Consider the following 15,984-nt stretch of genomic DNA (forward strand, 5'->3'; position numbering starts at 1 on the left):
GGTGAATCCCCTGAATTTTTTGTTGTAGTGTGACCTTTGGTGTTTGAAAAAGACCAGAGTTTGACTTTTAATAGGAGTGAAAACACGTACTTTTTGGTGATAAGAACAGAAATTCTGTGTGCGCACATTGTGAGTGTGTGTGTGTGTGTGTGTGTGTGTGTGTGTGTGTGTGTGTGTGTGTGTGTGTGTATGTGTGTGCAGTGGTGCTTCTTTGCTTCGGTGTGACGATGGAAAGCTGAAGAAGTCAGAGCTAAAACACTGTTCTGTGATTGTCACCAAATGAAATCTGCAGTGCAGTAGAGCAGGACAGTTTGATTAATGCTTTATTTGTAATAATCCCATAATCATGATGAAGGATATTTTCTTATTCACTCAACAGGGAGTGTCCACAAACCCTCATGAAGTTTCATTAAGAAAACATTATGTATTGCAAAACTGTGACACTTAGAAATAGTCGTGTAGCAATCAGAGGTGTGTATCACATTTTAGTTATATGTCTTACTCAACTATTTTTATAAATGATCAGATTTTCAAATATGGGCTGTTTTTAGGAATATTTCTTAAGGTTTTCACTCATTCATCAGCAGTTTACATCAGGAAAGTTTTTCTGTGAATGACAAATGGAAAACAGTGTGCTAGAGAAATTCAGTCTCACAAAAGAGGTTTGGATCTAAGGCTTTAAACGTCATGAGGCTCTAAAACTGTCAGCAGCCATTTTCATCACCTCTGTTAACAAAAATGACCAACTTCAGAGGTTTTTTTTTTTTTTACTAGCTGGAAATGAAATGTAGAGAATATGCAAAGGACCTTTTTTAAGAACACGTTGAACATAAGTGACTGAAAATTTCCATTATACATTTATGACTGTCTGATGTTCCCTTTGAGAGCTAGACGAAAAAAAAAAGGTTTGGTGGAAAAATAAGTTCTGTCCTTTGACAGTTGTTCAATCAAGTGAAGTGTTCTCCCTTTTTCAACTGTTTTTCCAATTACTGTCTGTTTGGGACAAAAAATGGGTGTCTGACATTTCAAACTTGATGGATTATTCTTTTTTTCGTGTGTATTGTGGAAACAGATTCTTCTATCTCTGGCAGATAGGTTTCACTCTTGTTTTCATTCCATGCAAAGCATTTAAGGTTAATTCTATTACCTTCTGTCAGTAGTAGTAGGATAATAATAAAGACAGTTTTGCTTTGAACTGCCAGAAAGTCACAATAAAAGCTTCCTCAGATGCCTTTTGTGCTGATAAGACGGAGTGATAGCCAGGTCAGATGGAGCTGTGTGTCTGATCAGACTTGTTAGGATTCTGATGTCCTGTGACTAATGTACAGATGTCTCCACTTCAAGACCAGCCGTGCGTGTACAGTCACTGTTTAAGTTAGGAGAAAATTCTGCAAAGTCACACTGAGCAGGGCTTTGATCAAGATCTGAAGCAGTTGTATGTCACGATGTTTCATGCTGTTATTTACTTAAAAGTGTTCATTTTGCAGTTTTTCACCTCTAGTCATGAAAAACTCTGCACAGGCTTGCTGTCTTCTTAACAAGTCTTGAGAGTTTGTAGATTTGATGAGAATAAAACCAGGCTTTATACATTTTTGAAAATCAATGTACTTCAATTTTTAGAATAAAACTGAGGTTTTGAATTGAATTATATCACCCAAATTTAACAATATACAAAATTAAAAATCCAAAATTACTCTCTGGACTTCTCACTGAACACTTCACACCCTGAGAATAACCCTAAAAAATGATCTTGGTTACTTATTCTTGACCACGTCATGTCTTATCCTACACCGTGTAAATTTTCTAACCTTGCATTTCCTTGAATTTAATTTGAAATTCAAGCCAATGGCCCTTGAAGAACTTAAGAGAATGAACAAGCCGCTGCTGCTGTGCTCCATATAACTTCAGGGCAGCAGATTTATCTTTTGCTGTGCCCAGTCCTCCCTGTCCTCCTTTCTCTTATCTCAGCTGGGGCTTCATCAGCCAGTGAGGTGGATATATACAGCAGGAAAAGCTCAAAATCACCCACTGCATGCACTAATGAAACAAGGAGCTTTCCTGTGTTTGACATGCTGTCTGTGCCTCCGGTCCACTCGTTTGGTCTGCTGTGAGCCGCTTGCTCTGATTCGTGCCACTTTTTCAGCAGCCATATGTGATGATATATGAACAGGAAAAAATAGAAGTCCCTAATTATGAGAGCAGCTGTAGTGATGAGGCCCTTTGGGTGGCTTTGGTTTGAAGTGCTGGTGATTCACCGTCTGCAGGAGTCCAGTGTGCTTACACCTTATCAGTGGTGACTGAGGAGGCACTGGTTTCATTTCTGTAAAGGTCTAGAAAGGGACAAAGTGGGAGTTAGGTTATGATGCTGCTTATGTTTGTGAGAATGTAGAAAAGACCGAAAGTGAGGGGAGAGAAACAGGAACGACAAGACAGACACCATTAGAGTGTTATCTGAAAGTATCTCATCTCCTGTCTTTGCACCAGTACTTTAAATCACTTTTCTCAACAATCCATCATCTTGATTGAGTTAGCCACTCTTCGTGTCTTGTATTGAGCTTGTCAAATACTTCAGACCCGTGTCAAGAGAAGGAGTGTCACCGTCAGGCTCTTGGGGAGAAAGCCATGGGGGCGCAGAGAGGAAGAGTCGACACCTGAAAAGGTTATCCAGTAGAAACCGGTTTGTTGGGGCCGCGGGGGGAACCCTGCGTGTCTCCATGAGAATGCACGCATTTCCATGTGAGTCCATCTCTAAGGCAGGAGGCCATTACCAGCTCAATGGGCCTGCAGATGGCTGTTCCTGCCACACAAGGCTGTCGGCATCAGAGGATCACCTCCCTCTGAGCAGGGTGGACGGCCCTGCTCAGAGGGAGGCCGGGGGAGAGTCACAGGGCAGGGCAAGGCAGCCAGGGGTTGTGTGAGCTGCTCACTGGCTCATACTGGAACTTTCCAGATTACAATCAACATTTTCACTCTATTATAATGAGAGTAAAGCCAGACGCCAGTTGTTTCAATTGTCATGTTATAACGTAACTAGGTACTCTAGTCAGCATAGAACAGTTAACGGAGTTGAATTACTTCTCAGACTTTCAGATTACTCTACTCACTGTAAACTCTGCGTTTGTGCTGTTTGATCTGATCATTTTCTGTGTTTTGGTTCTGTGTGTTTGAGGGGATTTTTCTACTCAAAAGACTAACTGTAGAAGATACCCACTGTTTTTTTTCTAAATTAGCTTAAAATAGATCAATCTAAATACATTTTTGCACAGAACAAGCACAATAGCATCCACTTACTGTATACTGAAAGCTCTTTCTGGGAAGAGATCTTGCCAATATGAGCAGGAGGGATGATTACAGCAACCAAAACCTTAAAATGTTCATATGAGCACCTGGTTATATTGTTTTAAGACAGACTCGACAAAATTGTGAACCTATCCTTCAGTGTAATCCATTTTCTTCTTAGGTTTCCATTTCATGCTAACCTGGAGGTCACCACATGTTCTTCTTGACTTGAACTATCAAGTGACTCAAGGAAAGCTGAGTTACTGGAGAAGTGAAATTGCCCAGAACCATGCAAATCAGACTATTCTGGGTTTACACAGTAGTGCAGTTATCTCTGTGTGTGTGTGTAAAAGTAGTAGAGTTCCAGGAGAAAAGTCTGTCACTGCTTGTTTCCACTGAATTTCACCCATCTTGAGCACACCCCCCTAACTCATATAGAAACTAGGTTTGTGTGGTTTCATGCTGAATGTGGGGTTGTCTGTGTTGAAGGTAGCTGTGGCGTGGTCTTGTAAGAGTTGACACCCAGCAGGGAGAGATTTTATGTTCTCCATTTCACCACACAAGTCTGTGTGAAGCAGAATGCACCAGTTTAGAGCAAAGCATCTCCCTGATCAATTGATATCTTTTTGTAAATGAATATACAGGACAAGTGAACTGCAGTCACTGCTAGAGCTTGTTAGCTGAAGTTATTTTGCATGTGGTGATGTATCGCCCCTTAGCAGACGGAGACTGTTCCTTTTTTACACCTCTGTCACATCACTAATCCTGTAAATGTCCCTCTTTGAGCAATACGAGCGAAGCCTTCCTGTTAACCCAATCTGCAAGAAGGGAGTATTTTTGATCCCGTTAGTCACCGGGTGCGCTGGTCACCTGAGAAGCACCCTGACAAAGATGGCATTGATCAGTCCTTCCAAGACGTGCCCCGCTCTCCTCCACAGTCAGATGCCTCACCGAGGATGACGGGATCAGAGGCAAACGGGGCAAGGCAGAGGGAGTGAGGGATGGAGCGGCAGGTTGCGGCCGACTCTCTTTTTATACAGCGTCGTTAAGTTTAATGCGAAGCCCGGCGGGGCGTCCATTTTCTCATCTACCCCACTTCCATTCTGATTACCTCGGCCCACAAGGTCTGACAGAAGTACAGAGGCAGTAAGAGTCAGAGAGAGGGTTGACTGTGAGCCAAAAGGTCCTACCACAGCCATTTAGAATAATATTCAATCACTCAAGAAGACGCTTTGTTCAGATTGTGCACTGTAGGCCTATTTCTGCATTTAATAGCACACTGAGGGACCCAGAAGGAGTACACGAAGATCTGAATGTCACAGTAGCTTTGATGAGTAAGTGTATCTGTGTGTGTGTGTGTGTGTGTGAGAGAGAGAGACACACAAAGACAGGGAGAGGTCAGATGTGTGTTCCAGGTCTGGTGTCATATTATGTGCCTATCAAGCACAGTGTGTGTTCTAGGACTTCCTGCTTTATTCATCCCTGATTCATTTGTTTTGGTCTCCAGTCTCACTGTGCCACACTTCACACGCTGCTCGCTCATCAAATCATTCTTTCACATGCTCAGGTCAAGGCTATGAAATTACTAATGTATTTATTCATGAGGATGGCAACCAGCTGGTATGTTGTTTTTGGAAACAGTACGCCATTGATTCATTTTTAGAGAAGCTCATTTATCAGGGGAACACAACGTGACCTTGAGCTCTTAATCAGCATCATCCACAGAAGTGTATTGTTCTGTAAATCCCATGAACGCCGTAATGTGTGCCGTAATTTCACCAGTTGTCATGAGTACATGTGTCTGAGTCTCTGTTCTGTGAGAGGAGTCATCTCAGACAGACCCTGACTCAGAGGCCAGCCGAGCAGCCAGCCGTCCGGACCCCTCTCCCTTCCCACCCTGCCTCCACCACGCCTCAGTCAAAACAGACATCACAGCCCAATTCACAACAGCAACAAGTTATGGAGAGGGAGTAGAGATAGCAAGGAGGGTTGTTTGTGATCATTCTTACTGTAAATATGCTCAGTATTGTCCGGCTGTGGATAATCTGTGAAAAGCAGGCCAACCATAAATCTTAATTATGAGGAGGCTGTGTTTTATTTGTTTTATCCCAGACACATAAGTCATTTGCTTATTATTTTATTTCATCAGGCCTCAAAGATTCACGACTGCGAGCACAATTTATTACTTTGCAAATCTTCTGATTTTTTGATTGCTATGGCATCTTAAATCAATTCACACATTGTGGCTGTTTTATTGGGAAATAATGGAGTTTTTTTGCTAGACTTTCTACATTCAGCGTTGTTCCTGCACATTGTCATCAAACATCAGGAGCTTTCACTTGTCTTCACTTGGTGGCTCCTAACCACAGTCTCTGCAATATGCAAACTCAAGTGCAAGGCCATACGTACAACTGATCAGAAAATAAATCAGATAACTATAATCATTTTTGGATTTTTTTTTTTTTCCTTCTGTCTTGTACAAAGTTTGTTACAAAAATTTCAATCGTCCTTGCTGCCTGTCCTTATGGTGATTTCCTCTTTGTTGTTTCACAAACAAAGTCTGATACAGCAGCCGGAATAGATCAGTCTTGTAGCGGAAGATGTACGGCATTTTGTGGCTTTTGACAGGTACATGTAATGCACTGTATGTGGTTGTCTGAGCAGCATGTCACAGTGTATGAACCACAATGACTCCATACAGTCCCACAGTCTACTGTATACTGAAAAGGTCCCACACATACACGTTTGTGCTCACTGGCTAACCTGCTGTGTTGGATTAGTGGCATACATCGCGTTTATGGGACAGTCAAGCTTCAAACGGTCTCAAGTTCTCATTTATTCCACGTGCCATTAATTTTCCACCCCGTGACCTCGTTTCTTTGGTGTGTTTCTGCCCTTCACATTTATTTAAAATGTCGTAATGTGTTCATTCAACCCCTCTTGTGTGTTTCACCGTTTTTGGGTTTTCTGACTTGCTGCTAACTTTCCCATTTGGGACCAATAAAGTATGCATTTAAGTAGAAATACAGTAGGTGTGGTTATCACCGGGTCATTAGGTGTTTGAAAAGAGAGCTAGACGTTGACCTATAGGAAACAGTGTCACCATACATCCCCTACAGCGGCTGTTCCTCCAAGCATGACATCACAGGATGCATGGAGACACTCTGAGTAACCAGTGATGCCCGAAACATCTTCCTCTTCTTCTGTTCCTCTACCTCCTCCTCTATTTCCAGCCTGCCTGTCGCTGCCGCTCTACAAGTCGCAGTATGACTTGTCTGGATGTGTCTCCAGTCAGATCTGACTCATTGAACAACCCTTTCTCACCATTGGAAGGGTCCAGGGCTGGTTACCCAGTGACCCAGCATCTCCACACTCCTCCACACTTAGACCAAGAGGGTCTGTGTGGGCATGCCGACCTAAACCTGGGGAGTCGTAGGGGTTGGAGGGCTGTTTTATGTGGCTGTCTGGGAAGTGAGAGGAATAATAGACTGCTATAATTGGTGCCCCCTGATTTCCTGGCAGCACTGCCTGCTCCCAAGAGGATCGCATGTGTCTGAGCTTGTGTATATGTGTGCGCAAGTGTATGTCTGTGTGCTGGCTGACACATGGATGGCTGTGGAGCAGGGATGTGATAAACACACTGGGCAGGGGGATCTCCGTCCAGGAGTGGGCTCCATACTTCAGTGGTGAAGTCATTGGGAAAAAGCCTGCTTGAACTGGAGGAGGAACAGACACACACACACAGGCAAACACACACACACACAGATATGACCTTACAACATTTGCACGTGAATTCAAAGTTTACTTGCAATAAATTGAAGCACTCCTCTTGTTGTTATAATTGCGTAATTCCAGCACTCAATAAAACCAAACTGGAGCAGTAGTAATTCATCATGCTGATAAAAAGAAATTAGTCAGAGTGTCAGTGTTATGCACAGACTTGGCGCAGAGGTCCCAAATTTCTGCACCTCAGGTCAGAGCATCACCTATCCACAGTGTGCGTGTGCGTCTTGCAGTGTTGATGCTGTTATGTTAGGTGTGAACTGTGGCCTTGTGGAGCATTGGGTAACACTAACGATTGCCTAAGCTAGTTGTTGTGACGATGTTGTAACCAGTTGGACCTGGCCGGGGTTTGGATGTCATGTGAGCCCTTGTTCTCTATCATTCTCCTGCCTGGGACGTCAGGGCATGTGTGTGTGCCTGCGTGTGTGATCTTGTGTTTGCCATTTCATTTCCATAAAGAACAAGAAATTGTGAATGCGTGTGTATTGGAGTGCCATTGGAGGTGGCAGCCCTCAGAAGGGGCAGACAGGTCAAAGGTCGCCTCTGACTCACGGCCTGTGGAATTTTAGTTGTCACCAAAGGAACACAGGACGCCTAAACACACTCCGCACTCTGTGAACAGCAGCAGGAAATGATAGTTCATTAAAAAATGAGGGGCTAAGATGGCGTTCACAAATTAACCCTTTACAGCAATTATCAGGCTGCAGGAAGCTGAGAGATGGGGGGTTTTCCCACCATATCAACTTTTTTTTTTATCAAAGCTTATCTCCACCTCATTTCTTTACTGATTATTGATCAAGTTAGCCTCTTGTCTCGGTTGACGGGTCTTGGTTTCTGAAGGTTAAATGGCATTAGGAGTGGAGGCTGGAATTTAAAAAAAAAATTTAAAAGAACATTTCCCTCTCTCAAAAGACCAGATGTGTACCATTTGCTACCTAATTGTAATTTACAGTTTACTGAGTTACAAACTTGGAGCAGAGATTAATGTTTTGCACTATTTTTAGCAGCCCAGCAACAGGTATTGTATTCCAAAACATACAAATACTGCATGTGCTGGCTGTTCTGAGCTTGCCAAAAGTGGCTCAATGCTCTTAACAAATATCTGTGTGTCACCTTAAGTGTGGAGATGACCTTTGTGTAGTTCAAAGGGATTTTTTTTTTTTTTTTTTTTTTAGTGGTCCAGGTTCTTTAGCAGGTGGAGGTGATGAGCCCTTTTGTCTTGATGAGGAATGGGAGCTGTAGAGGTTGCAGATCTCACAAAATATCAGCTTCTTCAGTAACCCCTTACCTTTAATATGTAGAATTATTGTGTTTTTATGATTTAAAATAATTATTTTAGTGCAAAGAAATGTAATATTTATACTTCATGCTTTATTTTGTGTATGTGTGTGTGTGTGTGTGTGTGTGTGTGTGTGTGTGTGTGTGTGTGTGTGTGTGTGTCAGCTCTCCTTACAAACCCTGAATAGCTGGTTAAATTAGCCGTTGTTTTGATGCACTCATCTAAAATTGAGTTTGATTGTAAAGTCCACTAATGGGCAGCATTGTTGAATTTCACTAAACACACTGATGCGTATTGTCAAACAGCTTCTTGTTCATATGTTTATGTGGCACAGTTGTACTGTATGACCGCACTGAGAATGATTTGGAAAAATGTAAAAAACAGCGATCGGTTCAATGGTATTGTCGGACGGTGGTGGTGCTGTGGTTTCTCTTGTGTCTCTGAACGAGAGCTGTTCGTGTCCAAAAATATTGACCCAACGGCGTTTGAATTTATTCTTGGATGAAGTGGTGATGCCCTTCTCAAAACACAATAATTTTGCATACTTGAATAGCACAGACTTGATCAACGCCAGTGTGTGTGTGGATGGTAGAGGTCAATTTTCTGTCTTTTTTCTGTTTTATCTGAACTCATCATACATCCAAACAGTTTTCTACCTGCATCAACAGAAAACTAAGGTCATCTGTTTGAGCTGCGGAGCTCAGCTTCACACATAACACAGAGTGTAGTCAGCCATGTCACAGTGTTCAGGTTTTAACGTGCTGATTTCTTTTAATGTTATTGCTACAACCTTGCATTTTATGTGTAACCCCTTAGTTTCTGTTGTTTCACAAATAACATTTCCTTGTTGCAGCTAATAAATTGTTGAGAGATTTACTTTTAACTGCTGTGTTTCATCATTTTTTCTTTCTTCTTAATGTATTGTTTAATTTAGTGACTAACCAGAAATCTTCTGATGGAGCTACGGTCATTTGCTCTTCTGTATCTACAAGTCTGCATGTTACCTATTTGATGTTGATTAAGAAATGAATAACCTCACCCACTGCTTTTGTTCAGGAACATCTGCAGGTATATGCAGTACACCTTTAGATTTGATAATCAGCCATATATATTTACTGGGAATCATTTTTATAACTCAGGCAGGTGACGCATCTTAAGCTTTTTGCACAGCTTCTGCAAGTAATTCAGACAATTGGAGAACAACTGTCCTAAAGTTTGATAGGATCCACACATGCAGGCTTGTGTGGTTGTAAAACCACCTAAATTTTAAGACTTTTCATTATCTTTATTATTATTCTTTTTAACTATCCCATATTTGTCCCTCTAGAATAAGAAGAAAGTGAGTGAAAAGAGTTGCATTTTATAGATCTGTTTGGATTAACAGCAATGTCTATTATACTTGACAATAAATTTTGGTATGCCCTTATATGTTTGTAGATACAGACCCCACAAAAAGGAAGATTCTCATATGAAGTACATAGAAGAATTGTTTATTTGAAAAAACATACAACAATAAATTGTGTGAAAATCCATTGTCAGTTTTCTGTCCTAGACTGCCACTTAAAATGATGAGAAAAACAGCCGGAGGACAAAAACTGTAAATTAAATGTCATTTCAGGCACATTTCTGTTACAGCTGTCTCAGTTGATTAAATAAAATTCAGACACGTGAAGCTTTATTTTCACCATGAGTAGTTCTGCATTTTCCAGATTTAATTAAGAAACAAAATGATATAAATAACATGCATGCCCTTAGTATATTTTTTACCAAATTGTACTTGCCATAAATTGAGATATGATCCGTTTCTGTCACAAATGAACCTTAAGAGTTCATACAGAAATTTGTCAAGAGCTTTCGGAGCATAAAAATCAAGCTTTAAAAAACGTTTGCTTTATAAAAAGGGCTGTAAATAGTTTTGTTCAAACTGATTTATTTCCCTGTTTCTCAAGGCCACAGTGTTTCAGAGCCTTACCGAGGGAAAAGTGAGGAGTTTTCTGTGACTCTCACTTAAAGCACAGGATTATAACAAACCAGTTGTTTAAGTTTGTTCAGTAGCTGCTGAGTAAATACTTCAGGCTTAATGTTTGCCAAATGACATCTTATGGCTGTTATAAATTTCAGCTTCCAGTTTTTCTCTCCCTCACCTCGTCTGAACTTTGAAAGAACTATAAATACTCTTTGAAATTTCCAAACTTTTACTGAACATTAAAGTCAACTTTCACAGCAGCTACAGTACTCTACAACATAAAACTATTTAGCACATGTATTTAATGCATGCACAAGTTACACAAATTTCTCATTTAATTCCAGTTAACAGGAAATTCATTTTATCTCAGATTAAGAGAGATAATCTTGTAAACTTCTTTGACAGACACACACAGATGTTCAGCACAGGTACTCACGATAGATTATGAACACACTTACAGCAGACATTCCTAAATCCAACAATTTCACAACACCTTCTGCAAAAAGTGAAAATGTATTCCCAAAAAGCACAAAATCATCAGATTTTTAATGGAAAGACCAAGAGACAGTCCTGACTGTGAGGCATTAAAAACGTGTTTTAGACTGCTAGCTTTGAGCTTCTTTGTTGGTGGATTTGCCCAGGCTCATGACTCAGTATTGCTCATCGTGTAGGAGATGATTCGCCCGCCATTTCTGAAAACTGTTCCCCTCGCTCTTTGTTCTTGCCTGTTTACTTCCATCTGCTGAGCTAGTGTGTTTCTCCCGTTTTTTCTAACCTTCCCTGTGCAAACTCGTGTTCATCCAGGTTATATGTTTTTAAAATAGTTTGGTAAGTTTCTGTGTGTGTAGATGTTAGGAATTTGTGAAGTGGGGGATGGGAATAGGAGAGGCTTTGTTTCCCTCCAAAAAAAAAAAAATCCTAGCTTGATTTTTGATACCGTGTGTCCTAGCCATTTTCTCTTGTGTAATTCAAAGCGTGATCCATCTGTTAGACTTCCTGTCTGCTTTTATGCCCATTCACATGTCGGATATCCATTACCTGGTATAAAGTTAATCATTACTAAAAGGCTTCCTTGTTGTAAACTCAATCATTTCACACAATCTGTTTTTTTTTTTTCTCACCATAGCATAGGTGTGTGTTCGCGTATCTGCGGCTGTGCGTGTGTGTGGAGGTGGGGAGAGATGGAAATTACTCGCCTCCTTCAGAGAAAGTTATCAGCTATAAACTCAACCGTATGTGACACGACTGCCCACGCAAACCTGCCTTAAAATCTTTGATGTGTCTCTGAGCTTTGATGATGCCATGAACAAAAGACGTATAAGTAGAACATAAGGAATGTTGTGAAACAATAGCTCAGGGGATGTAATTGACTGTGTATATCCACAAAAGAGAATAAGTGAAGGTCTTTAGTATGTATTTGTTTAGTGATTAATCACTAACTCCAGTCTAGGGATGGGCCACTGATTCGCTATTCTAGGGCATTCTCTGCAGTCTCTCGCGTCTTTTTTTTTCTTTGAGTGTATGTGTGTGTGTGCGAGAGAGAGAGAGGGGAGGGGAGGAGGGGGGTAGTAGTATGCTTGTAGTTGGTGGCTAAATCTTGTAAAGGGTTTCCTAATATGGGCTGTCTTACAGGAGCGCCCTCCCTCTGTGGGCCATCCCCCCCAGATCTCAGCCAGTGATGACACAGCTCGGGTACGACTCACTTCCTCATTAATTGGCTGAAACCAGTTCTTACAGGAACCGCCTGTGATAAATGTGAGAGTTCTGAGAAGTCGTTCATTTCTCCTCGCTGCAGCGGCAGAGGAGGCACTGCAGGGGAGTTGAACGGGTTCACCGACGTGTGTGTGTGTGTGTGTGTGTGTGTGTGAGAGAGAGGGAGAGGAAGCCGAGTGTGTGTGTGTGCGAGAGGAGAGGAGAGGAGAGGAAAGCAGAGCGGGAGAATGTGGTTGACTACTGCTGCCGCGGCTGCTGTATGAGGACCAGACAACTTTATGTCTATCTATTTTCTTCTATTTTCATTTCTTTTTTTTTTTGTACAGTTTTTTTTGTTTTGTTTTTGAGCAGCACTGTTTTCTGTAGCTGTGGTACAGTCTGTACTTTTCCTGTGTGTGTGTGTGTATGTTTACGTGTGTGTGTGTGTTTGTGGGGATGAGCAGTGAAGGGATTGCACTCGTTGCTCTCTCGGTCTTTCTCTCCTCTCGGGGAGAGGAAGCAGGGGAGACCGACACTGTACAGGACATAGGACAACATGCTTCCCTTTGTTGCTGCCCTTGGGCTGGTGAGTAACAATGATGTGACGTGATTTGTGCCCCCCTCCTCCACCCCCACCCCCCCACCCCCTTTTCTCTCTTCTCCCCCCCCCCCCCCCCGTGTTGGTTGAGGCAGAGCTGTTCCACTGCTGGGTGCGGCACTGCAGAAGCCCTTCAGGGAGTACTTGGAGGCCCAGAAGGCCAAGCTGCACCATCACGCTGGAGAGGGGATCCCAACTGTAAGTACAGGGGCCTCAGCCCCCAGCTCACAGCCTCTATTCATTCACGTGTGCGCGCCAAGAAAAGAATGCGGCCCCCTTACTTTTGCCTCTTTCACTCCTTCTCCCTCCACTTTTTTGTCCCTTTCTTCTCTTTATCTAAGCCTTCCTTTATATCTCTGACCCATTTTCTGCCATGAACATTTCATTCCGTTTTCACCCTCTCTACCTGCACCGTTTGCTTTCACTTACAATTTTTAACCAGTTTCACACACGTTTTTTTAAACCTAATTTCATGTTTCTAAGAGAAATGTTGATGTTGTAGATTTTGCTCTAACCTGTAGTGGTACAGTAGATTACAGAGGCTTGTTTAGGGCCAGAATGACAGAGTAGGTTAGCGCTGCACTGGGCGGGCTGGAGGGGAGGGAGGAGAAAGAGGGGAGGAGGAGAGGGGCCAGTGTGGGGTCTGGCTCCACTCGCTGTATTGAACTGTACTACTGTAGCACGGGGCGTGCTGACTCATGCTCCATCTTACCAATTGGGAGTGTGTGTGTGAGTGTGGTCACTCCCCTATGTGTCACACACACACTTGCACTCGGTGCCCCGCCTGAACCCAGCACTGACTGTAGACCGGGGCGGGGGCCCCCCCCCCTCCGTCAGTGACAATCCATCAAAACCCCCCTGTCTAGAACAAAAAGAGCCAGTTGTAGCTGTAGCCTATTTCTCTTTCGAAGCTTTTTTCCTCCTCTCTATTCCTCACTCCCTCTTTCTCTCTCTTTCTCTAAGTGATTCATTGAAAACCATTTCTCTTTTTTTTATGCGCTCACTAGGAAGGAGAAGAAAAAAGCATAGACTGAGTTGCACAAGGACAGATTAAGGCATTTCTAGAACAATGTTCCTTTTTTCTTGTAACTTGAGCCTCCTGCAGTTACAGGAGAGCAGCGAGGCAATTTAACTTGGTGGAGGCAGGCTGCAGGCTGGGGTCAGCGGGGGCGTTAGGAGGGAGGACGGTGGGGGCTGCCGCGTGTTTTATTACCCCTGATCTCTATCTGTCCTGCACATGGAGCTGGATCCCCACCTAGCCTACAGCATCAGGAGCAGAGGGGAGAGCAGGGTGTTGGGTGAAGGGGGGGGCGGGGGTGGCCCTCGGTTTACTGACCAAGCTCCTCTTCTCTCTCTGCTCTCTCTGTGGTTCCTGGCAGGAGGAGAGCTGGCTGTCGTGGCTCTTTGAGAAGGTTGTGGTCATCATGGTATGCTTCTTTGTCTGCTCCATTGTCAACTCCATGGCCCAGAGCTACGCCAAGCGCAAGCAGCAGGAGAAGCACTCGGAGGGCAAGACAGAGTGAAGGCCAGCTAGCACTCACAGCGAGCCATCAGCTTCAGAGGGCTCCCACCACTCCTTTCCTTATTTCTGCCCTCCCTCCTGGCTGATGCCCCACCATTATCTGCAGCAAAGTATCAGCCTCCATCTGGTTTCTCTCTTGTTATTGTAGCAACATGTTTATGTTGAACTTGGACTTCCATTTCCTTGCTTTTGAAGGCTTTGCATTTGGTAGTGATTTCCACGGTTGTGCTCTATAAGGTAGGTGCTCATTGGGGTGCGTGCGAGTAAGCTGTTGCATTGTTAAGTGTCCATGTTGGTGCTTTTAGCAGCTCCTGAGCACGTGAGAAGAAGCTGCTGGCAATAATTCTCCTCAGTGAGGCCTTAAGCTGCACTGCTTGTTCCACTAGAAGAACCTTAAAGTCTTATATGTCCGTAGAGTCACCTGAGTTCACTTCATTTGAATAAACTCGGATTATTACTTTTGATTATGTGGTGCGCGTCCTGTAAAAGCAGCGTAAAGTAATTTGTTCAGTAACCTATTTATGTACTATCTATATTTGCTGGTTTAATTAATGAACACAGGACATTGTGTATTTATTACTCTGCTGTAGAGTTGTTGTGCAGTGTTGACTGTGGTTGGATAAATAACTGTGTCCACTTCAGAGCCATCTCATTTCTACATTTCGTAGGAGTCGGTCGTAGTAGAGATGTTCATGAATGTCTCATGCTGTTCGTGGTGCTGTAGATGACCACTTCTTTTGTGCGTGCAGTCAAGCTCCTCTTGGTACTTTTGGATGAGAAATGATAAATTGGCCATGAATCACCCTGCTGGTCCCTTTGTCTGCCCTTATTGTTCTGCTTCCAGGAAGAGAGCACATGAGTCAGCCCGGGGCTACTTTACCAGATGCAGCCATATATTGAATCAGATCTACGACCGTGTGTGTGCGTGCCCGTGTGTGAGACGGAGAGCGACACGGAGATAGTAGGTTGCGTTTGCGTGGCTGCCACATTTGTTGCTCTCCCTTTTATCTTTTATGGATTAAAGCGGATTGTGCTCCACTAATAGACGAAGAGTCTGCCTGGACGTCTTAGTATAGCAGATAGTAGCTGTTCCCTTTAACTTAGAGACTGTCTGTGTCATGGTAAGTGTTTTTCTTTGTCTTCACTTGTCCACGGAGCTTCTTTTTTTTTTTTTTTTTTTTTTTTTTTTTTTTACCCGAGACGAGGACAGCAAGCTCGTGTTTGACATTACAGGAGCAGCTCCTAAAACAAAACTCTACATTTCATTTGACCAGTGTTCATTTGCCCCTTTTTCGCTCATTGGATATCGTCAGCCGGCTCTCGATATATGCAGCACCTTCCTTTTTTTCGTAATTGCCAGTGAAATGTGCTATTTTCTTCTCCCTCTCTGTACCGCTGCTGTGCTACGCCGGACTGAGCACAGTGGGCGCTAGAGCAGGCACAAGCAGGAGGGAGAAAAAAGAAACCCTCAAGCGCACAGTGAAAAGCGTCTGTGCCGTTACCTCGGCTGAACCTTCGAATGAACTCGTTGCACTGCCCCAGTCACGGAGCCAGGAGACGAATCACTCGAGTAGATTCAAAACAGAGGGGTACTGTTGAGCGCGCTGAACCCTGCGCTCTGCACAGGCTCTAGTCAGAACATTCACATCTCCTCTTTTCTGCTGTCATGGTAAGTCGGATTAGGATCCTTTTATTTGTTTTTTTTTTTTTTTTTTTTCATTGTTGTCGTGTCTGCACATGCATACGTCTCAGGCATGTCCGTCACTCTCTCGGCCTGTCAGATAGCTTATCAGACTGGTGTTGGCTGTTAAGATTGCAAGGCGACAACAGTCTGTAGGCTGTCTGACATTTCGGGCTCTTTCATC

The 15,984-nt window shown here is 43.1% G+C and overlaps 1 protein-coding gene across 3 annotated transcripts in view; it reads left to right on the forward strand.

The window, feature by feature from the left end:
- The window catches only part of LOC121616825 (vacuole membrane protein 1-like), a 54,003-nt gene extending 38,735 nt beyond the window's left edge, over positions 1–15,268 (forward strand). For 2 of the 3 annotated variants that reach the window (XM_041951643.1, XM_041951642.1), the window contains 2 exons: positions 12,693–12,795; positions 13,977–15,268. In XM_041951643.1, the coding sequence (XP_041807577.1) occupies positions 12,693–12,795; positions 13,977–14,120 (247 nt within the window). In that variant the 3' untranslated portion in view covers positions 14,121–15,268. Of the gene's footprint in view, positions 1–12,692; positions 13,790–13,976 lie in introns of those variants that run through there. The other variant, XM_041951641.1, reaches the window with a different exon arrangement.
- Positions 15,269–15,984: the final 716 nt, after the last annotated feature.

Source organism: Chelmon rostratus, chromosome 14, assembly GCF_017976325.1.
Source record: "Chelmon rostratus isolate fCheRos1 chromosome 14, fCheRos1.pri, whole genome shotgun sequence".
Classification (NCBI taxonomy): Eukaryota; Metazoa; Chordata; class Actinopteri; order Chaetodontiformes; family Chaetodontidae; genus Chelmon; species Chelmon rostratus.